Source organism: Balaenoptera physalus (assembly GCF_965194825.1).
Source record: "Balaenoptera physalus genome assembly, chromosome: 18".
Taxonomy (NCBI): domain Eukaryota; kingdom Metazoa; phylum Chordata; class Mammalia; order Artiodactyla; family Balaenopteridae; genus Balaenoptera; species Balaenoptera physalus.
In genome coordinates, this window is record NC_138899.1 from 51179008 (window position 1) to 51205184 (window position 26177).

The window sequence follows — 26177 nt, forward strand, 5'->3', positions numbered from 1 at the left end:
TTAAGAAGTCAGATTTTTCTAGCAGTAGAGAGAATGGGGGAGGCACAGAATTGAATAGAATAAAATAAATTATAAGGCAATTAAATAAGATGAAAAATGAAAAAGAATTTGATTGGAGCAACTCCTGAGGCTCAGAAACGTCCTGGAATCCAGTCACCAGGGAAGGGACCAACATCTGGCCCCCACGGGGCATTACATCCTGTGTTGATGATGCTTCCACTGCAATCTCTAGCACAGGCCGTCAGTACTCACAATGTACAATGCTACTCCACTAGCTTCAGAGTTCAATTCAAAGACTTGGTTTCAGTTAATTATAAAGATATCAGAAGACTGGTTATCCTTGGAAAATTGAGAACAGTCACTCAGCTATCAATAACAAGCTCAGAAAATTGCCAGTCAGCATTTATAAAGACTGCACATTTATTATTTGGGAATCAACAGAGACTACTGAATTTTGGGGAAAGCTTATTACGTCTTTTAAAAGAAAAACAAAACACTTATTGCTAACAACCAAAATACTCTACAGGGCTTCTGATGGATAGAAATAAAGAAGTCAAAGTATAAATAGTATTCTGAGGTATAAAGAGTAAGTTACCCGCAAAAACTTTTGAAAGAGTTTTGTTCTGCATAAAACTGTATGTGACTATTCTTTACAGAAGTAACATTATTTATTTTTATTAGTTCTTGATATAAATTAGTTTTTGTCATTCCAAAATATAAAATCAGCAGAATAAGATAAAATGTATTTTGGTCAATTTTCTGTGTCATTTTCTGATAAATAATGACGTATTAAATAGAAATATATATATTAAATAATATAATATATAATATTATATATATATATATATATATATATGTATATATATATACCTTTCTAAGGATTTGCTACTATGGCACCATACACACTCCAAAATATATGGATTGTTTTACCTATTATCTCCCTCTCTCCCTCCCTTTCTCTCTCTCTATCTACCCACTAACCTACCTACCTACCTTTAATATTTGATGGGGAATGTATAGGGAAAAATTTAATTGACAAACAGAGAGGCAGAGCACAAAACTGAACTCAAATAGAAAAAAAACTAAGTACATTCTTTGAGATTTTTTTTAATCACACTAAGAGAAGCTAAAATAACCTCTTTCTATTATAGGTTTTATTAACATAAAATCCTTAGAGTTATCTTCAGCTGTAGTGCACTACATCGCACCTTCACTTAACTACTGAATCCTTTCAAATATTTTTTCTAAAACAATGGGCAACACATACTAGTGCTGTATATTTGGGATGCTTAAACTGATGGTAGCAAAAATACACAAATATCAGGAATAGAATAAATGGAAAAAATCTAACAGCACAAAAGAGAAGAAAAACAGTAAAAATTAAGCTAATAAAATAAAATCTCAAATGGACTAAGTTATTTGCAAAGGAAAATTATTATTAGCATAGAAAGTTCCATTGAAAATATGAAGACTATTTTTTAAATTGATTTTAATTTCTAAGTTAAAGAAGTATTTTAATTTAGAAATAGAACATTATTTTTCTTAATAGAGATAATTTAAACAGGGAAAGAAGCCAACTAAACTAATATAAAAATATAAAATATAATTATGCTACTGAGTTTTTAATTGAAAACTATTAAGGTACTACTATAAGTTTTTAGGACAAGCAAAAGACTGATAAACAGGTTTCTTTTTGTTTAGCTTTTGTTTTAAAGGAAATTTATTTTTGTTTTTTAGGAGATTTTTAAAGGCATTAAAAATTAGGGTTTAACATATGAAACTTGGACATGAGATAATTGTTTGAATATGGCTGTCATCTTATTTCATCTGTAAAGAAAATTATTCTTTGTAGGTGTGCATTAAACTAATTTGGCATTGGCTCTCATGATGCTTTTCAAATAAATTAAGAGGACATTGACCAAGACAATGGCTGATTGCTTCTTCAAACACTTATTTTTTTTTTCTTTTCTGAGTAAACCATTCATTATGTGAATAGTATAAAGTGTTGGTTAAGAGGGCAGACCCTGAAGGCATGCTATTTTATTTTGATTGCTGACTTCACTACTTACAGCACAGAACACTGAGAAAATTTCTTAACAACTATTAAATGTGAGAGTAACAGTAGTCACCTATCTATAAGTGCAGTGAAAACTAAATAGGATATTATGTTTTAACCACTGAATAATTCAATGCATATAACCTATTTTGATGTTTTCCCTCAAGGTTCGCATACATGAACTCAAGTTTTAACTTACCCTTCAATGTTTATTTGATATCTAGTCATAGCAATGAATCAGAAAGTATATTTGAGCAAATTCTCCCATTTGGAGATAAAGTTATACAGAAGAGACACAAATTTTGGTCATATCTAGACCTAAGATAAAATTCCAACCTGCTTGGCAGGTTAGTAAATTTCCCATAAGCTCAGTTTTCTTACATGTAAGATAAAAATGATAACTATTTTAGAGTTTGCAGGTTAAATATGCTAATGTTGAAATGAAGTTGGCACAGTTTATGGTAAGTAGTAAAAACTCAATAAATACTAGTCTCCTCCTCTGAATCTAGATAGGTAGATAGATAGATGTATGCATAATATGCATAGAAGAAAGAGAAAGAAAGAGAGAGAGAGCGAGAGGGATGGAGGGAGACAAAAAGATTATCTAGATGATGGAGAGAGAAAGACAGATTGGAGGTAGATAGGGAGATAGATGGCAGATAAAGGTAGATGAGAGAGGAGATATGAGAGAGAGAGCCAAACAGAGAAAGGTCTCCCACCTCAACTAGTTACATACAGTTTCTTGAAGGCAGGCTTCATGTCAAATTTATTTTTGATGTTCTTGAAGAATCTAACTTTCCTTACATATTGAAAGCATTTAATAGATATTTATTAAATAAATGAATTAATGAATCAAATCTGTCGATCAATCAATGAAATACTCCTTCAAAATCATGTTTTAAAGTAGAAGTCAGTCTCTCTCCTATAAATTCAGAGATTACCTTCTAAGTATGGCTTTCAGATTCATAACTTTCTCATGTTTGTTAATAAGGATATGTGGAAACTACTTGTTTTACAGGAGATATATCTATTGGCATTCTCACTCATAGACTAGCCATTATTTTATGTGTAATATTAATTAAAATATGTGTTGACCACATTTTCTTTTAAGAACAATAGCCACCTTTCTATGATATTACTTTTTGATATCAAAATAGGAAAAAACAGCTTTTCAGTATAAACTACATTTTCAGACATATATTTCACTTTTCTATAGGGGTCTTTTTTCATTCTTATCAAATACATTGCTCAGTCAGTGGATGGAAAGGAATTAAAAAGTTAATAGTGAGAAGCAGGCTTTTTTAATTAACAAAGTTTCTCATGAAATAGGACAATAAATGCAAACTCTTTACTTACTCTATGCAGCTTTACAAATAGTGGCCAGTGAATTACCTGTAAATCACTTTATCACATACATAGATTAGTTTGTTAGGCTATGCATTCACATATCAAGATCCAACAACCCATTACTTAAAATGTGCCTAAAATATTCATATATTATAATATTGCATAGTCAAATCCATCAAGACCACTTAAGTCACTTCAAGTAAACATTCAGATGTGCAGGAACTGTGAATATTAGATAAGTATTCAAATAGCTTTTGTTTAAAATAATTTTTAAAACAATATTGCATTGTTACGCAAAAAGTTGCTAAGACATATCTAACACTTATTACTTAGAAAAGAAGGCTTTTGTGAGGTTATCCTTAAAATAAAGCCAGCATAATTATATTTAGTGCAGAAACTTTTATATATATGTATATATATATGAATTTATTTCTGTATTGAATGTATGTGTGTGCGTGTTTGAACTCAAATTTCAACATGAATAGAGAAATTAAAAAGCATTCTATCTGCTGATGTATATGTGATAGGACTGACTGCACTAGAGGCAAAAATTTATTTTCTATGAATCACCAATCATTAAATGACTTAGAAGAACAAATGAATATGTCCATATAGCTTAAATGTAGTCTCTCATAAAAACTTAAATAAATATTAAACATATTTAAATACTATTAATATTTTGAAAACTAATATTAACTAATATAATATGCATTTGTAATTCTGAAATTCAATTTATACAACAGTTCTTTTCATTTCTTATAATTGGACATAAAAAAAGCTTATTCACAACATCTAAGTCTCACACGTAAGAGTAGCTTAATTCTCTTTGGGTAAATCATTAGTAAATATTCTATTGTGTTTGAAACAATAAAAATATCAAAATTAATTTAAAAAGGCATATCAAACTAATAAATTTAATATAGACTTTTAGAAAAAAACATATGTATTTATGAAGAAGTATTTCTTTTTTAACTCTATCAGGGTAAACAAGTTCATGTTTATTTGATATCCAGAAAGACTTAGACATAAATCAAAAGGAGCCAGAACTCTGACTTAGCTATTATTTGACTCTTGAAAAACTATCTTGAAACTAAAATCCACACTAAAACTACACCAACACTGATAAGAGCTATACAATTCCAATTGAGTTTTCATTTCACCTAAAAGCGTTGAATTTATTCATCTTAATCTGTATATTAGTATATTAAAATGTGCATATCTAGCTAACATATGCTATATATTCCTTTAATAAAATGCAAAATAGCAAAGGCTGGAAAATGTTCATAAAGATAAGTACAATCTAGTGACTTTGGCCAAGTTCTCATCTTAAGAAGATTACAGACCAAAATCCATGGCCTTCCTTTTTCTGTGGTTACGGAGGTATTGAATAATTGCTTTTTGTCTGGGGCAACCTCAGAATTTGCTGCTTCTTTTGCTATATCGTCAATGGTCCATTCCAAGGTGATAAACTACAACTCTAGTACTATGAGGTTTCTAATGATGGCTTAAGCTTTACACTTTGTAAGCATTGGAAGACTTCACTCACCTTGTTCAAGTGGCTGGCTTTTAGTTGAAGTAGTTTTCATCTTGAGTGCCTCCCTAACAGACATGTCACAGCAGGAGCCTTTGTTAGTGTCTTGGTCACTGTCAGCCTGATCACTGTCCCCGTGCCCACTGTCTCTCAGGCTGGCTCTTTCTGGGTCCTTAAACGTGGAGCTACTGAAATACATATAAAGAAAAAGAAGAGAAAGTGTTGTCTCTACGAGTTTGAATCTGAAGTGTAATCTCTAGCAAAGCAATTTTGACATGAATGCAAATAGGGAAGCTGAGAAAGTTATTTAATAGGCCTTACCTTTGAACAAACTGCTGCCTGCTGCCCATGTAATTGGGCTCTGCGGGAAAATTGTCTGTCTGCGAAAGAGAAGGAAAAAAAATACGTATAGTTGTACACTGGACAAATCTCCTGCAGAGCAACAAGATTTCCTAGTGGAAAAATGATTAATAATTCAAAAATTCCCTTAATCTTCAAATTTGTACATTTTAATTCAATTGGAAATTGCTGACATGTAATTATGTACTCAGAACAATTAAATGATTCCGGTCCACAAATTACCTGTTAAAGTAAACAATGAGCCTGTCATAACTGGCATTCTCCGTTAGTACCAGGATGGATAACACTGTCTGTGCTGTTTCATTACTTAGATATCAAGATTGAATATTTGTGGGAGGAGTGGAAAAATGACCTAATTCTCTATATTAAAAGCGTGAATTATTTAATAATACTCATTTTTAAGCATAATTACATCATCTGCTGGGATTCTTTGCCCTTCTTGATATAACATCATTTAAAGTCCTCAACTCCTCAATTAAGGGATATAAGACCTTTCCTTCAAATTTTACCAGTAACAAATACAGACATGGCACCTATGGTCAGACTCATCTCTGTAGTACATCCTTATCTTCATCCCTACTATGGAAATTGTACTCAGTAAAAGGGAAAGGGGTGTTACTTCCTGGTTATTAAAAACAAAGTGAAAGAAAAATAAGAATTAAAATGTTACTTAAAACATTGGGAGTAAAGACACTGAGAAACGAGGCTTGTTTTTGTGTTTGTTTTTGCTGCTTCCAAACTGATGTGGAGGTCTGCCAAATAGAACTGAATTCTCCTTGTACCGTAGAACAGAGTCTTTTGCGAGAAAGAGAGTAGATCTTTCATAGGTTTCCCTATACTGTACATTCATACACGTTACTTCTTCTTGCAGCTGACTCAGTGACAAAGGTTCTCCTGTTTTCTGCCTCACTTCATATCACACCATTGTGCTCTGAAGCAACTATGGGTTCTTACAAGATCATCCAGCATGCAACTATCAGTGACACAGGAGCATGCAATTCATGAAGCAGAGGGACCAAGGTAAGGTTTAATGTAGAGCAGTATGTATTTTCCTTATAAATAAGGATAATTTAAACTAACAGGACTCTTTTTTTATCCCATGTAATAATTTAAATTATTTCGCTTTTTAAACTATTATTGGATAAAACATGTTAAAAGGAATAGCTTAAACTACTATCTAAGTTTCACTGTCTTTTATAAGTTGGAGGAAAGGAAAAACCCTCACAAATTTCTTAATCTATAATCTTTACTTGCTGTTGTTCAAATGACCTTTGTCAAAATAAATGCAAAGATGAAGGTAAACAAGGTAGATTAATTTCTCACTTCTAACCCACTTTAACTAGGAGTTGGTAGCAGACGTTTTTTATTAACATGTTTTTACTAATTTCCAGATTCTGTGAAGCACCTTAATTGTTTCCATAACAAACTATCTATCTTTAAGAATAACTTTATCTTCTAGTAAAAGTAATAATGGAAACCAACACCAAAAGCAAAAATGTTTGCAAAAGAGTTTTGCCAATTTTAAAAACTAAAATTACTTAGAAACTCCACATTTAAACTTAAAATCATCTAGTTCATTTTTTGAATCGGTCAAAAACATGCATCAACTCATTATTGCTGTCAGTTAAAAGCTAAGCCTGAGTATCTTAGAACACTTCAGAAAAACAGAATCCGGGGTATTAAGGAGAGAGCAAAATGTAAAGTGAAAGTGTAAACTCTAGTTAGAAAATATAAGGGCTATTATAAGTAATCTTGTGATTTTAATGGCTTTGATTAGGTGGGACCTCATAGGATGTGGATCCCTATTCAGTTAGACACAGGGAGACCGACTGGGAAAACTTTTCTTCCCTTGTCCTAATAGGGACAGTATCTAAAAATGTTTGCATAATATCAAATTTCTAGGCAGTTCTTATAAAATAAGATACTTTAAGTTCCTATTGAGTGAAGAGCTGCTTTAAATTATATGTGAGTGTGTGTGCACACGTGTCTATGTATGCTTCTATCTATGTATCAGTGTGTTTGATGAGCACTGGGCGATGGTAATGCTACCAAATATTGTTCTGATGAAAGCAGAAAAACAATAGGAAGTTAGAAAAGAAGAATTTTGGAAAGGAAAGAAAGGCAGGGAGAAAGGCAAGGGAAAAATAGAAAGAGAGGAGGAAGAGAAAAACAAAAGGATATACAAAGGAGGAGAAATGAGGGTGGAGGGTGGTAAAAAAAGGCTAAAGAAAGTTGGTTTATTATTATACAATTTCACAAAGTATAATTTGACAAGTCTGCAACTTAATCAGTAGCAGAGTATCAAGAGTTTATTAATAATGTCTGCCAGCATTCATCCATTAAAATAGGTAGGAATGTGAGAGGCTGTGCCTGTTTATAATTACCATAATGAAATAACCATTTGGCCTTTAATAAACATATGACTAATTCACTATAAAAAACCACACTGGTTTTAATATAGAAAATAACAGTTTCATTATCCAGGCTCCAAGGATGTCTGAAAACTTATTTCAAATAATCTGAAATGAAATAACAGTATTTACATAGAAAAACAAACAAAAAATAGACAAAAAAGCTGAATGTATTATAGCATCATTTAATTTAGAAATATAAGGGCTTTCAGCTATTTTCCAATACTGTATTCTAAAAATCAAATTCTATCTTGTACATTTATAATTCTTAACCATTAAGTCTAGAAAGAAAGTAAAATTTGAGGTCAGACACTTGTAGATTTTTAGGTCTCAGCAGGGTAATTAAAATATTTATATGAGTAATTAAAATATTCATATGAGTAATTAAAATATAACTCTTGAAAATTTTATCCTTTTCCGTACAAGGATAAAATTAGAATGTTTTCCCTTCAAACACAACTTGAACACAGGAACTATTAACTTTTATTTTTAAAACATATCATTTGTTTATTATTTAAAAAAATGGATCCCTGGAATTGACGGCTAGTCACAAAAAATTTCTAAAGCAGACACTTTGAAATAAACTGTAGGATATGATAATCTTTTTAATCTATTTCACTCAGAAATAAAAAGACAAATGTTTTGCTGTTTTTTAAATGATCATTTGCTCATAATGATCACTTAAATCTGAACTAACTTATAAAACTGAATGGCCCTCCTAGCTTGATTTTTTTTTGTTATTTTTTGGATGAAGATAAAAATTTAGATATTCTTTCCTTTGTTCAGAGAACATAAACAAATAAACAAGTAATCAAGTAAACAAACACACAAAGTGGATAAAGTCTGTATGATATGAATGGTTTCTTTGATTATTTATCTTTATGCCTTCTCTTCTAGTACTCAGCAAATTGTAGTAAATGTATAAATGATACTTGAAATCATAATTTTTATCAGCAGTAGTCAATAATAAACTATTCCTAAGATGTGCCATCTTCTACTACTTGCTCATCTATTAGGACTCTAAAAACATCACGATTTTAAAAATGAGTGTCTCTGAAAAAGACCAGAAGAAAGCACCTACTGAAGCTGAACCACGTTGCCTGAAATTGGGAAAGCTCTATTTGTGGAAGTAGATTAATTTGACATGACCACTTACATGTATCTAGAGAAGTTGATCTGAAAATGGATAGCAAAAAGAGTCAAAATAGATTTTTTTACTCTTAGAATAGTAAAAGTAGAAAATTTAAAAATATATCCAGCATTTGACAAAACTCAACATCTATTAATGATAAAAATTCTCAGCAAATAGGAATAGAAGGAAACTTCTTCAACTGCATAAAGAGCATCTATCAAAAAAGAGTATAACCAGCATCACTCTTGAAAGACTGAAAGCTTCACCACTTCTATTCACCACTGCACTGAAAGTCCTAATATGTTCAATAAGGCAAGAAAAGTAAGTGAAGGACATAAATATTGGAAAAGGAGGAAAAAATTTTTTCACAATGTTGTATTCTCAGATAATAGTATTGTTCAAACAGAAAATAAGAAGGAATCAAGACAAATAAAAACAAACAAGTAAAACTCAGAATGAGTAAATAAGTTAAGCAATGTTGCCATGTTCAAGGTCACCACACACAAATCAATCATATTTCTATACACTAGCAATGAACTAGTTGGAAACTTAAATATCCAAAGCAATACATCTATAATATGTCCCTAAAAGTCAAATACTTAAGAAAATAGATAATTAAAAAAAATAAGTACAGAATCTATATACTGAACATTACAGAAACTGATGGAATAAATCAAAGAAGGTCTAAATAAGTGGAGAGGTATATCATGTTTATGGATCGAAAAATTCAACATGGTAAAGACATCAATGTTCCTCAAATAATCTATACATGTAACATAATTCCATTCATATTCACTGCATGATTTTCTATAGCTATAGAAAAGAGGACTCTAGAACTTAAAACAGAAAGAACTGTAATAGCCAAAATAATCCTGAAAAAGATTAAATTTGAAGGAATCACACTACCCTATTTAAAGAATTACTATGAAGCTACATAAATCAAGACAGTGTAGTATTGTCAGTGGAAAAGACACATAGATCAGTGGGACAGGAGAGACTGTTCAGAAGCCCACAGAAGTATGGCCAGCTAATTTTTGACAAAGTTGCAGAAGGCAATTCAATAGAAATGAACCTTGGCAATTCAACAGAAATGAACACTTTATAAAAACAAAACAAAACAAAAACTTAAAAATTCAAAATTGACCATAGATCTAGATGAAAAACATAAAACTATAAAACTTTATAAGAAAACCCTGCAGAAAATCTATGTGACCTAATGTTAGGGAGAGTTCTTAGACATGATAACAAAAGTATCATTCATAAGAAAAAAAAAAAAAAGACCAAAATTAACCCAATAATTTGGTATTTACCTTAAATAAATGAAGACTATAATCACACAGAGATTTGTACATGAATATTTCAAGAGATCTCTTTGCCAAAACTGGAATCATCCCAGATATCTTTCAATAGGTGAACAGATAGACTGTGGTACACACATACAGTGAAAAACTATTTAACAATAAAATAATGAACTATTGGTGCAACAACTTGGATGAATCTCAGAAGCATTATGTTGAGTGAAAGAAGCCAGTCTCAAAAAAATTGCACAGTGTATGATTCCATTTATAAGATTTCTCAAAAAAGCAAAAATTATTATAACAAAGAATACATCAGTGGAAGCCAGGGGTTAAGGTTGACTATAGAGATATAACATGAGGAAGCTTTTTATGGTGATAGAACTGTCCTGATTGTGGTATTAGTTTCATGAAGCTATATATGAAAAAAATAACAAAAAACAAAAACCACAGAACTCTACATTCCAAAAAAGGTTCATTTTACTGGATGCTAATAAAAAGTAATTACAAACATATATATAAGGTGATCATCTACATCTCATATACACTGAGGATTTTTCTGTCTCACGGAGAATTATAAAACTACAAATTATTTCATGAGTCTCAATAAAGAGTATTTCTGAACTTTGTATTTTAAAATTATACACAGCCAACTTTCAAAACACTATGTAGAAATCCCATATTCATTTGGACAGATTACAAATGGATTTGAGATATAAAGCTCTATTTAGCCACACTAACAAACCCAAGCAACACTCTATAAGACCGTCATGTTAAATATGAATTATTTAGCTCAATTTTCATATTTTTTCAAAGATGTTTTTCGTGTGTGCAGTTCTCATTTACCCAGCCATAAAATAGATATTTTAAATAAAGATTTCAGACTGCATTTATTGCAAAGAAGTAGCTTTTCCTTTCAATGCATGAAAAAATATGGCTATATCATGAAGAACTGGGAACCATCCTTAGAAATGGTGAGTTTTTTAATTTGGAGAATACCTCATGAAATCGATGCTACATTTGTAAGTAAGTGAATAGAATATCCTTGTAAAGACTAAAGACATTGAATATGAAATTATTAGCATCTAAGATGCACCAAAGTGTATACAGAATAGTCAAAATAATTTTACAACTTTGATGGTAAAATTAGGATAATATTATCTAAGTTGTGTGGTTTTATATTTTATATGAGATAATATATGAAAAATTCTTAGTTATAAAATACCATTCCTGTTATAACTTTAAAATTTTTTACTTTTTAATATTTTTTATTTTTTGGCTGCACCACGTAGCTTGTGGGATCTTAGTTCCCCAACCAGGGATCAAACCCCAGGTCCCCTGCAGTAGAAGCACAGAGTCCTAACCATTGGACCACCAGGGAATTCCCACTTTTAAATTTTTTTTTAATCTTATAAGCAGCACTGTAATGATCATGAAATAACAATAACTGAATGAAAGTCTGGTAAATTGTAAAACAATACTTGAATTTCTAAAAAAAAGATAACTGTGGGATGACAAAAACAAAGACCTCGTCTTTTTGAGTCTCATTTCTAAAGAATTTCTAAGAAAAATATCAGAGTACTATTCTCCAAATGTATCCCTGCAAAAGGAACAGAGAAAAATATTGTGAGCATTAGGAAACTGGATTCTATAGTTATTTTTCACCATCATAGATACTGTTTAAGTAAATGTTTCTAGAATTCAATCTGTGGTTAGTGCAATAACTGTGAAAAATATATGCACAATACCTCGGTTTTATTTAACAAGATTACCTTATATTTCCCATTACAGAGTCATGAGACAGTCAGGAAATTTCCTATGGAGAGAACAATTTTGACAAACCAAACAGCTCTGGCATTTCCAGAATCATTGTTGTGTAAACACAGAAGACAGTAGTTTATAAACTGCTGGCATTCTTGATATTATTTTGCTTTTCTACATCTGTTTCCTTATCAAAGAGGAGACCTTTGGGACAGAGACTCAGCAGATAAATTCATTCCACAAACACACATTTAATTCAAACCATGCACAATATAAAAAATCTAGTATTCACCAATGTAAAATTCACAGTATCTGATATTCAATCAAGAATTACAAAGCATGCAGTAAACCAGGAAAACATAACCCATGCTCAGGGTATAGCCCATCAATCAATAAAACCCATCAATCAATAAAAACAGACCCAGAGGGCTTCCCTGGTGGTGCAGTGGTTGAGAATCCGCCTGCCAATGCAGGGGACACGGGTTCGAGCCCTGGTCTGGGAAGATCCCACATGCCGTGGAGCAACTGAGTCCGTGAGCCACAACTGCTGAGCCTGTGAGTCTGGAGCCTGTGCTCCGCAACAAGAGAGGCCACGATAGTGAGAGGCCCGCGCACTGCGATGAAGAGTGGCCCCCGCTCGCCGCAACTGGAGAAAGCCCTCGCAAAGAAACGAAGACCCAACACAGCCAAAAATAATAAATAAATAAATAAATTTATTAAAACAAAACAAAACAGACCCAGACATGAAAAAGATGACAGAATTAACCAATAAGGACCTTAAAATCTATTAGAATTTTGGAAATATGACCAGGAATGTAAAAGCATGACCCTGAGAGTAAGTGCCTCAAATTTTGAGCCCCAAGAACCTCCCTTGCAGTATCCTAATCTTGGGCCTAAAGGTGAGAAATAGATGGCCCAAAAGACACAAAATGAAACTTCTAAAAGTGAAAACTATAATATTTGAAATTAAAAATACAATGAATAAGACTGACAACAGATTAGACAATGAGGGACAAAAGATGTAGCATTTTGCACCAAGTTCTAGAAGCATCTGTCTCAACAATTATATATTTAATATTAAATTTCTACTTTATGTTTATCTATATAAGCTTTATATATTTGAGTCAACATCCTGTTTATAACTTTGTAATATATAAGAGAGCAGACAGATATGTCAAATACAAAAAGGCTCTCCCAGAGGTTGCAATACAAATACGAAGAAAGCTTTCATTCTAGAGGTATTGATCTAGATTTAGAATTATTGAAGAAAAATGAAAGCGTATATTTGACTCTTTGAAGTCATCATTAAGATAAAACTTCTCACAGACTAATTTTGGGTCGGATGTGTAGTTATGGTGTTGAATCACATCATTATAGCTTCAGTTATACTTAGATGATCAGTGTTTTCCTAATCCAGAGGAACAGGGGAGTGAAATTTTGAAAATTCCTTTGAATTAGGGAGAGAAGATTGATTGCATATATTGATGCCACTGGGTTGCAAACAAAACGAAACAAGTTGAACTTTTCCCTTAATTCAAAGGCACTGCTTTTCCCATTGATAACAGTATTCTCTTTGCAGCACTCTGAACACAAGGTAGTGTTAAGAGGTGAATAATTCACTTTAAGCTTTTTTCATAGTGACATTGCTTCTGATAGCTCTGCCTTCAACGGAATATATGGTGCGGTTCTTTCCACATTGCTGAAGTAACCAACAGCATTTTAAGCCACCACTTATAAAATTATCTGACAGCACCTATAGCTCTGAAATTTCTAAAGTGCATGAGGTATGGCAATAACTGTATTTGTCAGTGATTTTCAAAATAATACATTTTATACAAATATAGTGTGGTCCACACTTATGTTACTAAAGGTATACGAAAAAAAGTGAGAAATTCTTACCACATTTAGCAAAAACTGACATTAAGTTAAAAATGGGTGGACAAGGGCTTCCCTGGTGGTGCAGTGGTTGAGAATTCGCCTGCCAATGCAGAGGACACGGGTTCAAGCCCTGGTCCGGGAAGATCCCACATGCCGCGGAGCAACTGGGCCCGTGAGCCACGATTACTGAGCCTATGCGTCGGAAGCCTGTGCTCCGCAACAGGAGAGGCCGCGATAGTGAAAGGCCCGTGCATCGCGATGAAGAGTGGCCCCCGCTTGCCGCAACTAGAGAAAGCCCTCGCACAGAAACGAAGACCCAACACAGCCAAAAATAAATAAATAAATAAATAATTTTAAAAAAAAAATGGGAGGACAAGAACAGCCATATTTTGTTAAGTGAGAATTGCAAGTCTGTTGCTCAATTCGGATGACTTAGATGCATTTTTAAAGTGATGTGGCTGTATCTGAAAACCTCTTGCAAATGTTAAAATTAACCCTTTTATAAATGGCACTGATAAGTTCAGTAATAACTGGTGTGCCAGAATTTAATTATGTAATCTGTGAATCTTAAAGAAAATCATCTTTGACAAGAAAGAAGAAAATCGAAATACTCAAAAGGTAAGATGAGAGCTATTTGTTATCTATAAAAGCACACAAAATAACGAATGCTGCACATTCTTTTTATATATTTGCTGAAGGTTGGAGCCCAGAGGCCACCGAGGCACCACTGAATGCTAGCTGTACTTTCCCACTAGCAACAGCAGCACATTATGCCATGAGCAGATATCTTAGGAAAATAATCCACACTTACTAGAAGACTGCTAATTTCAACATCCTTAATTAATCCATTCTCTTCAGTATGGTAAGCCTCTCCATCTCAACCCTATCCAATACCCAGTCCTCCCTTTTTCTTCCAAGTGGCGGGGGAAGTTTGGAGTTTTTTTCTGTTTTCTTGCTAACTCTTAGCCAGACATTTAGTCTTAGGAAACTCTCCTCTGCTTTCCTCCTATCATGTTCTTTTCCCATCTCTATTAAGAATGCAGAAGGATTTTCCCCCTGGAGGGAATATCTGAAACTACATTCTCTGCAGTTGGGCCTCTAAGACTAACAACTCAAAGATTACACATTGCCAATAAAAATTCATTACAAGCCAGAACTTCTGGAATGCTCCACATATGAAGAGAAAGAGTGAAAAGAGAGGGAGACAAATTAGTGACACGTTCTTTTGAATGCTCCCTTCTGCAAAATATATTTCCTTTAAATCTTATTTTATTAATTTTAAGAAACTTGCTAATAAACATATGGAAATTTTTAAAAATTGAATTATTTAGATTCAAGCCAGTCTTTAGCCCAATTCACTTAGCTAATTTGGACATGCTTTGAAACTATACCTCACTGAATCTAAATACACGTAAATGGTATAACTGTGTCTATTCTGTACTTGGAGATTTGAAGTATGCTGTCCTACATTAGGATCTACAAAGTGGTATTATTGATATTTATTATTCATTCTTCTCAATTGCCCTAGGAGACACAATACTATTACTGTCCACATTTTTTTTAAACAGAGAAACTAGAGCTGACTTTCATAGGGGTGCTTGTCATATACCCAATTCACTGTAGAACAATAACACTTGCCAGAGACTGCCAGGACCAGTCAGTTAATATACTGCCTCTCTGAGAAATAGAGAAAAAATAATGATCCATACCAATATTTGCAGAAATAAGTTAATGAGAAATTAATGTGAATTGCCTTGAAATGATCTTAAAAATTATTGTTACATACTAAGCAAAATAGTACTACTATTACCCCTAATAACAAGATGGCTCTTTATGCACTTTACCTTTCTTTTTATACTTTCACGTTAAATTATTTTAATATGCTTAATATTATATTTAACTCTAATGACTAGATTGTTCCTTTGGTCAATAACATAAAAAGGTAATAATGGTCATTTATTATCAAATATACTAATGTATACAGTAGGCTTAATTGTATAATTACCATCATTATAGTCATATATTATCAATTGCCAAAATAGGCACTTCTGAACACTCACTTTTAAAGTGCAAATTTAAGGTATTACATTCAGTCGATCATCATGTGAAATTCCTAAAAGACAAATAACTAATTTAAAAAGTAAATCAAACTGTATGCTTGTTATCCATTTCATCAGTTTATTTTTTTACAATACACTAAAATTAAAAACTTTATGAATGCACTGATTTTGGTAAACACAATTCACCAGTCTTGCTCCTCAAAACATTAAATTGTTGATCAGAAGATAGTCAATTATTATTTAAATAATGATTACATTTTGCAAATGCAACAAAAAGTGATCAACAAGATCTGTTTCTTATCTGATTTTGCATCAGCCTTCCAAGTCATCAACTATATAGGTGCATTCCAATTCTTAATAGGAGAAAAAATAGGAGGAATTCAAGGTGAAATTGAATAAATCAGCAGCTTTCTAATGTTTTCCTTCCTCTAAATCTTGATAGGCGTAGAGAATTTTTAACTCTTTATAAGTAACGATTCAGCCAACTAGATAAACAGCCATCATATTTTACAATAACTAGTATATACTTTGGGGGAATTTTGAGTCCCCAACCTTTTGCGTGAGTTTCAAAGATAATTTACTAACCCTTTCCAAAAAATAAAAATTATATAAAATTATAAATTAAAAAAATAACCCTTTAGATTTGAATTTCTGGCTTAAAAACAAGAGTAATTTGAAAGCACAGTTATGAAAATTTAGGAGATAACATACAAGGAATTTGGAAGACTTGTCCTCAGAAATGAATATGAAAAAGAAAAAGAAATTCCTAAATTAAAGGAAAAATTAATTATTAATCAAATTTGTGAGCATTAGATTACTAGAATATTTTTCATTTTCCCTCTGAAATATAAGTATCACATTTAAAATGCATGATTCAGTGGAAATAGCTATTTCAGGTTGGCGTTCATACCTGAAATTAAAATAAAGTTAAGTGTCTTTATTAATGTTAACATATTTTTAAACATTAGCATAAAATGAAATGAAATATCTCTACTCTTTATCAGACTGTCACTTAATATCTAATTCAAGCATCCCCAGTTCTTTCTTTGCTTGAAGACTTTAATTCTAAGAATTTTTCACCTTTAGTGAAAGAAGCAATGCTATCTAGAGAATCACTTCATGAGACAATAAGCCAGCATTCCTCCAATAACTGGTTTTGAAATAACAGATAATCATTTTGATTTTGTTAGAAACTATTTAAAGTGTACATAGTGCAGTTTTTTAGCAAACACTCAAATGGAAAAACTTAAGAAATATTATTAACAGTTAGTAATGACTTACAAAATTGGTTGGTGAACCCTGGCTGGCTATGGGGCTCATTCTCTGTTTTTGAAAACAAAGTTTTATTGGAACTCAGCCATGCCCTTTCATTTATATGTTGTCTATGGCTGATTTCATGCTTCAATAGCAAAGTTGAGTAGTTGTGACAGAGACCGTACAACCCACGAACTTTAAAATATATACTCTCTGGCCCTTCATTAAAAAAAAAAAAAAAAAGTTGCAGGCTCCTGACTTAGAAAGATGAAGTCTCAGTTCTTAACCACATAATTAATATTTTTTTACTCTACTCACTCCTGTAGATAAAATAGTAATGAGGCATTTTTACATATGCACTAGGCTTAATTAGGTCATGGTTTAGGAAAAAAAACACGTCATTTTCATCCTCTGAAGGACATAGACTTCCTCACAGAGTATGCACTTGGAAGGTACCTGATCGAAAAACGATTTATAGTTTTAAGTGATTTAGGTTTTAGGTGATTTATAGCATGTTTATATTCAATTCCAAACAACTTAAAACTGCGGAAACAGTACCATCATGGGAACACCTAAAACAAAATGCACTCAGATGCATGAAGTTTCCTGAATTGTATTACAAGTTCCTCTAGAGTGCACTTAGAATAAGAGTAACCAATTCATTCCCAGAGAAAAGAACTCTTCAGTTCTGAGAACTCTGTCTCCTGTGCTTCCTTACATATCTTAGAGGTTGATGTCGTCACAGTATTTCAGCTCTTCCAAATCTATTATTTCCTTTCAGCCTCACTGGATGGGGCCATTATAATTATTTCTATTTTATGGATGGAGAAGCTGAGGCCTGTGGAATTCATGAAAGGCTAGCCGGAGGTTCCAATATGAGTAAGTAATATGAACGAGATACTTTGACTCAACATTTTGCACTCTTTCAAATAAAAAACCTGCAAGTGCTATATGATTCATCTTGCTTTTGTGTGTATTGCCCTTTGCTTTCTATTTTATTCTATTTATCATTGTCTGTCATGTTTTACAGATTATTTTCATTCTAATCATGCTTGTTAATCAACACTCCCTACAGAGTTCTAATACCAGGTCACAGCCCCTTGAATGGCTTTATTCCTATAAATGGGCAGGTCTGAATTAAACACAAATAAAAGCAATGACGTCTACTGGACAATTTTGATTAGAATAAAAGAATCAAAGCCAGTTCTGTGATCAAATCTGAGAATCCAGGGCTGCTTCTGGAGTCTCCAAAATTTGGAAGTATTTTCACTACAAATGAAAATACTATAGGAAAAGCTACAGAACTTCTTGACACTACTGATGGTTTCCCATTTGAAAGACCCTGTGACAACATGTTGTACATAGGCTCCAGCAGAGTGGAAAACCTATGTGGAAACCTTAAAGAATTTTCTTCTAAATTGACCTGCAGTCTAGGGACTAAGTTGTATTACTTTATTGCAGCAATTTTCATGCTACAAGATGTTCCCATAATCTATAGATACCTCAATAGAAATGAATGTCAAATACGATATCCCAACTGGTGTGGGAGTAAAAACCCTAAACTCTGAGTCAGATGACATTAGTTCTCTATTCCTGGCAAGCTGTGGTAACATTTCTGTGCTTCAATTTTCTCACATGAAAAGAAGTGTAAATGAAATCAGGCGCTGTCAAATGTCTCTAACTTTCTAGTATTCATTGCCCTAAAACAGTTCTTTTGTGGAAAATTCTCTTCAGTTTCTACCTAGTGTGAGTTTTTCTTCCTACAGGGTCTCCCTGCATAAAAAGCACAGTTCTTAAGGAAGACTTAATAACATCTATCCACTTCAGAGTTTACTTTGGTAGTTTAGGAATGTTTAGACATCTAGAAACCAATTTTCACAAAATAGTCTATCAAAAATCAGTCACATTTTAAAATGTCTATTTAACATTAAAGCAAAAGTGATCACTTCTGCTTCCGAGAAATCAAAATAGAAATGTACAGTAAAATACATTTGCATTCCAGGAAAATTACTTTTTTATAATCATAAGTAATCTGGGATAAAACTATACTCTTGTACAAATGCTAACGTTGAGGCCAACTGAAATTTTGTTTTTACAGGGAATATGTCTACATATCAGCACCCTAAAGTTTAACTGCTCCAGAATGTTTTATGTCTTTTGCTGTTAATGAAAATAATAATACCATATTAATATTTCTTCAGAATTTAGCATCGTCAATATTATTTATAAGCACAATCATATTTCATTCTTGACACTTATGACAGCCCTATGAGTAACAAATATTATTACACCTAATAAGAAAACAGAAAAAAGAAGTTAAGCAACTTGCTCTGGACTGAAAAGCAAGTTTGTTTTTTATTTTTAAACCAAGTCATTGGGAATAGAATCTCAGTGTAAAGAATCTGTCAGTCAGAGAGTAACTGATGAAATGAACTATAATATATCCATTAATTGGCCAATAATTCCACTATTTATATGAAACTACATCATTGACATAGAAAGATATCTATGCTACATTTATATAATTTTGAGGAAAAAGCAGCTTTAATATATTATGTTTTGTATGTACCACTTTTTAAAATTGAAATATAGTTGGCTACAGTATTGTGTAGTATAACCACTTATTGTAAAAATCTAGTTATGTGTGTGTGTGCGTGCGTGTGTGTATGTCACGTATTACTCATCCCAGCGGGGACTGGTATAACACCTCAAAATTAAACATATTAATATTTCTGCGGTAAAAAATATTGATATTAACACTAAGTGGAATAAATAAAAATTTAAAATAGCCTTAAATCTGTACAGGCCGGAGTCCTTTAGATTTCATAATTAGAGAAGGGATTGTGGATGTGAACCAAAAAAGTTAGCAATAGCTACCTCTGAGTTCTAAACTATAAGCAATTATAACTTTTGAAATTCAACTTTACCTTCAGTCCACAAGTATATAATGAGTTCTAACTATATACTGGACACTGTTTTAGGTATGGCTTTTATAGTGGAATTTTTGCAATAAGTAAGAATTCTTCTTAAAATTAGGGAAAAAATATAGTCAGTATAAAAAAAATGAAAAGAGAAACTCAAAGTCACATATACTGGAAAATAACTTGAAATTATTTTAATGAATAAAACAATTTTTGCATATCAGGCTTTTGTAATAGCTGTTTTTCTCAAGAGTAAAGTATCTTCTTCTAAGAAAACTGTTGACTTGCTTAATTAAAATCAAGCAGGAAGGGAGTAACTGGCCCTGTGGTCAAATGTAGCCAATCCACCCCTGGAGGCTGACTACAAATTCCCAGTTTGATGGTACAGTAGTTGAAATCCAAAAGACACTAGACCAGCAATGACCACACAGGTCTAGAGGCACAGTCTCAGTGGAGCAGCTTCATCTTTGGAATATGTCACACACAAAAAATAAGGGTCCAAAAATCTTATTATTCAATACATATTTACATATCAATTGTCCTTGAAGAGCTCTTCTTTAGAGGTTACCTAATTCTATGTGGGTTTTTTGGTAGGGATTTGCATGCATATTTTATTAAAATGTACAATTATTCTTACAACTTTATTTAATGTCATTATCTGAATAATTTCTGGGTATGCCAGGTTTTCTGGACAAATATTCTCCGGTTTACCTTGACAAATTCCAGTTCCTTAGCTTTTCAGAATATCTGATTTCAGACTTGTGCAAATAAATATGGAAATTAATTTTCAGTATCTTTGGCCATGAAGAATGGTTAAGTGCCTCTCCTGGTAGAAACAGTGACTTTCTTTTATTTCCAAGTCCTTTTGATTACTTTTAGAGCTGTAAGGTTTGTTTTTTTTTCAATACAATTTTTAAAGGTCACTTTCCATTTACAGTTACTACAAAATCTTGGCCATATTCCCCATGTTGTACAATACATTCTTGAGCCTATTTACACCCAGTAGATTGTACTCCCACCTTTATCCCGCCCCCACCCACCCACTGGTAACCACTAGTTTGTTCTCTATCTCTGAGTCTGCTTCTTTTTTGTTATATTCACTAGTTTGTTATATTTTTTAGATTCCACATATATGTGAATCATACAGTATTTATCTTTCTCTGACTTATTTCACTTAACATAATGCCTTCCAAGTCCATCCATGTTGCTGAAAATGGTAAATTTCATTTTTTTTATGGCTGAGTGGTATTCCATTGTATGTGTGTGTATATATATATAAAACACATCTTTATCCACTCATCTGTTGATGAACACTTAGGTTGCTTCCATATCTCGGCAATTTTAAATAATGCTGCTATTAACACTGGGGTGCATATATATTTTCAAATTAGTGTTTTTGGTTTTTTTTCAGATATATACCCAGGAGTGGAATTGCTGGGTCATAGGGTAATTATAGTCTTAGTTTTTTGAGAAACCTCCATACTGCTTTTCACAGTGGCTGCAACAATTTACACTCCCATTAACAGTGTACAAGGGTACCCTTTTCCCCACATTCTTGCCAACATGTGTTATTTGTGTTCTTTTTGATTGTAGCCATTCTGATGGGTGTGAGGTAATATCTCACTGTGGTTTTGATTTGCCTTTCCCAGATGATTAGAGATGTTAAGAATATTATGTCTCCGTATTTTGGGTCCATTAGACACACTTTTGTGTAAATATAAAACACAAAGTAGATAATTCTCCCAAAAAAGATAAAAAAGCAGAAGAATTGTTCTCTTCACTGACAGTCTGTTTTCTTTTTCCTTCTTTACAAAACAGAGAATCAGGTTGTAATATATAGTTTGAAAAATAGGTTTTTCCTTTCTCTGAAGGAGCATGAGTTTATTCAAGCAGAGTCAGGTAGTTTATAAAACTATGAACTTAATATAAAAAAGACAAAGTATGAAACTCTTCCCAGTCTAACTTGATTTAAGGATCCTGATACCCTTTTTCTTGAGAGGACAGAACATCAAAAATATGAAATGGTGCACCTAGTAGCATGGTGCATAAATAGCTCAAACTGAAAGCATAACAATATGCTCTCCATTTATTACTGCAGAACCTATAAATAAGCATAATGAAAATCATGACACATTATTACATTATTCTGTATTGCCTCTATTCATTAAAAAAAAGGATGAGTGCATTTAAAATAAGTTCACATGTCAAATGGCATGCAAGGCCTTGCAACTGAGATAATGCTGAAAGGAATATTTGTAAAGGGCAGATGCATGGTCTTATATGGCTTATCAAGATTACGATAGAAGTATGAGAAATCCGAGTAGTAATTGCTTCACACCAAAGTGGTGGTAGCATATTATCTAAAACTTTTACATCATTCACCTGCACCATGTGTGTTCTAATATTATGGTCAATAAAAAAACAAACAAACAAACAAACCAAAAAAAACATTAAAAAGCTTTAGAGAAAAGTTTCCCTGTCAATGAGCCCTTAAATGGATTATTTTCTCAGTTTCCATGTTAATTTAACATACTAGATTATTTTAACAGTGCTGGCTTGTAAATAAGGAAGATCCGAATCCTATTAATGGAACTATGCTGCCAAAATAATCAGCTTCATACTTAACAAGTTTCCAAGTATTTGGAAAAGCTGTGAAATGGGATTATAAGGTTAAGCTGTGTACATCTGGCTCATCACTATATAAACATTTCAGAAATCTGATCTCATAGGCTGAAGAAACACCCATCTAATCATGATTCTTTTCCAAGTTACATGGACTTCAGTGAGCAGAGCAGTACACAAACGCTGACAAGAAATCATGATCAATTTGCATAATGTATTTCTCCTGTTAGGCATATAATTTTGTCATATATCACCCTTCTGAGTGAAGACATAAGAAATATTTTAGGAGGGTCCTGTGGTATCATACTTATGTTGGTGAAAGGTGTTGGGGAGTGCCCAAATTTTTGAAATTAAGAATAATCACCTGTAATACTAAATACTGCTTTTTTTCTTATGTCAGTAAGAATTATGTAAGTATGTAAGTAATTTTCGTGTAATTGGATGTTGTAACTATAAACGTAGTGTAATATAGATCCAGAGAATAATTAATGAGAAGCAGGAGTTCGGGAATAAAACAGCAGTAAAAAGTTCGCCAGTCCTTCTAGTTAATAGAAACCTTAAGTTGAACATTAGTTGCTTTAACCAGATTCAGGATTAAATAACTATGCTGGTGCTTTGTCAAATACACACCAGCCCATTAAGCCTGATTTTATTTTTTGAAATTTTGTTCAAAAAGATAATTGGGTTAAAAATGTACTGAATATGGTTCTATCAAATTAACTTCAAATGTCCAACTTGAAAACATTAGGCTTTGGAACTGTGATCCAAAATGGCAGCTAAAGGTCAATGAATCAAATTTCCAATTACATTTCCTGGGAGCAGATAGGTGTAATAAAACCTAATGATTGAATTTTAAATGCTTTCATGCACCTTTTATCTGTTCCCCAACATGTTGATTCTACCTTAATGCTCTAACAAGATAGGTTTATTACAATTAACCAACTGAAATAATATCTCCTTTTTCCAATTATTTATATCATATTACCTGGGGATATTGAATTAGAGCTCCTTTCCTTCTCCAACCCCTAGTGCCTTTCCATCACCATCCCACGCTTTCACCAAACAAAACCCAAACTATAATATCATTAAATAACAGATGTGTCCTTGGAGATTTAATTTCTCTAGTTAAACGATGAGTATTTAAATAAAGCTGAAGTTCACTGAGGCTTAATGGAAAATTTCAAATGAAAATAATTTTAATGAATTTGTTGATGAAGTTTAACTATAGATTTCCCTTCCTTATGTTATGAACTGATATGTTAGTCTATTTCTCTGACCTGCATAGGCATAAATATATGAAGAAGATTTATCCAGAAGTAAAAAACTAAGCATTCTATTTTCGGGAGTGGCAGATGGAGGATACTTTCTCTACTCTATCATCTCAATAGAGAACACTCTTGCCTGAAGAACAAAAAGAGGGAGTCATGTACAGAGGTTTATTTTATTATTTTTACACAAAAAAGAACATCAATAATTTACTTCTTAAAATATATACTCAAGTCTAGATTAAGGGAAATCCAAGAAGCTTTTTAGTTTTAACTAAATAAATATGTTTCTTGTCTATTAAATGCATTTTAATAATGTTAAACATAATACTATCAATCCAACCCATCTGAAATCGAACCCACCCCATATAGCTCCACTATGTAAAATAACTATATAATCTCAAGTCCAAATGTGCATGTAGTCAAGCTCTCCGTATCCTCAGGTTACACATCCTCAGATTCAACCAATCTCAGACAGAAAGTATTTGGGGAAAAAAAAAATTCCAGAAAGTTCCAAAGAGCAAAACTTTATTTTGCTGCAAGCTGGCAACTATTTACCTAGCATTTACATTGTATTTAGAACTATTTACATAGCATTTACATTGCATTTGGTATTGTGAGTAATCTAGAGATAATTTAAAGTATATGTGAGGATGTGTGTAGGTTATATGCAAATACTATGCCATTTTACATAAGGGACTTGAACATCTTTGGATTTTGGAATCCACGGAGGTCCTAGAACATATCCCCCACAGATACTGAGGGAAAACTCTATAGTTAAATATTAATCTGGTGATAAATACCACCATGGTCTCATCAACCTATATATCTACATTCTTTTAAAATATTTAAGCTATATACTAATGTGAAGGTTCTTAAGGTATCCCTGTAAAAATAAATTTTCTGAATAGATATCACAGAAAACAGACCAGAGGGCAAAGATAGGAAGAAAAGAATTAGAACAGGTCAGTATAAGACATAAATAATAATTCTTTTCCATCTGCTTCACTCAAATTATGTGTTTTGATGATACTTTTCAGCTATATAAACAACTTTTGAAAACTTTAAGCAGATGATACATGTGTTTAGATTATACGGTTTTATGTGAAGGCTAAACCCATGAAAACTAGTATATCTGCAAAACATTCACATTCTACGAACATTATCTGGAAGCCACCTTTCCAGAAGATTTCTCAGCTGTATTCTTTTTCTAAAACAAAAACAAAAACAAAAACAAAGAAACACATGTATGATAGTTCATGAACAAGCACATTCTGAGAAAGAATTAAAATTCAGACAGATTATGAAGTATTACATGTCCAGCTTCTGATCCACTATGTCTAAAAGAATATCTTCCCCAGATACACAAGCCTCTTGTAGTGCCATGAAACCAAGACCCACCCTGGTTTTCCTTCTGGAGAGAGCAGCTCTGACTGCTGATGGGCTTTCTTTCCCCAAAATGCCAAATATTCCAGGTTGAATTTACAGATGAACTTGAACTATAATGTTTAGATAATTGTGGATATATATGTCTCCATTGAGAACTTGTTATTTGTAGGCTAATCTTACATAATATTTGACACTATTAGTTTAATCTTTCCAAAAGTTCTTCTCTTCTTTATAAATGATAATTGACAATGAATCCTAAACTTCTTAAATTTATATTTCTATGCTCCTTTCTATTGTTTTTTTTTTCCCCATCATTTTGAATCTCAGCTATTCTGGCAAATGAGGATAATTAAATTTTGAATATGGTTTGAAAGCTCATTCTGCTTGAAGCCTTTATTCTACCAAGCCTCCTTATTATTTGAGTTGAATTTTGCTATCAAAATTTAAAATTCAGATAAATAGTAATTAAGTCCTATAATAGCTTAAAAGTAGTAAAGTATTTCTATTAAGAGCTCTTTAAATTACTTCATTACTTATTCTTGAATTAATGATTATGGATTGAACAACTTTTCAGGTTGTGAATGTATTTTAAATAACAATACTGAAATGGGAAAATACTGTTTACATGAACATGTAGTTTATGTTTCCCCAAAATGTGCACTGAAATTTCATATTACCTACGCAAGATAGATTCTGAAATTTCAAGAAAAGTTTTGTAAGTTGAGTTTGTATTATTACATACATTTGATAACTGCCCATGGTGATTTTCTTTTCCCATCATCAAATGGCAAATTTCTGGTACAAAAGTGATTAAATCATAAAAAATACAAATAAATTTATTTGTCAACAAATACAAATAAATGTAATCAAAATTACTATTTATGGTTTATCTATA

At 32.3% G+C, this 26177-nt stretch overlaps 1 protein-coding gene, 1 long non-coding RNA gene and 1 pseudogene across 4 annotated transcripts in view; 2 read left to right on the forward strand and 1 right to left on the reverse strand.

Annotated features, from left to right (window-relative positions):
- Positions 1–26177, forward strand: part of LOC309647960 — a 675074-nt gene that overhangs the window by 368871 nt on the left and 280026 nt on the right. The window lies entirely within an intron of this gene.
- The window catches only part of LOC309647939 (thioredoxin reductase-like selenoprotein T pseudogene), a 481034-nt pseudogene that overhangs the window by 108378 nt on the left and 346479 nt on the right, over positions 1–26177 (forward strand). The window lies entirely within an intron of this gene.
- Positions 1–26177, reverse strand: part of PCDH17 (protocadherin 17) — a 126368-nt gene that overhangs the window by 63971 nt on the left and 36220 nt on the right. The window contains exons 3-4 of one of the 2 annotated variants that reach the window (XM_082435811.1): positions 5256–5314; positions 4950–5122 (exon numbers count right to left, since the gene is read on the reverse strand). In XM_082435811.1, the coding sequence (XP_082291937.1) occupies positions 4950–5122; positions 5256–5314 (232 nt within the window). The remainder of the gene's footprint in view (positions 1–4949; positions 5123–5255; positions 5315–26177) is intronic. The other variant, XM_082435812.1, reaches the window with a different exon arrangement.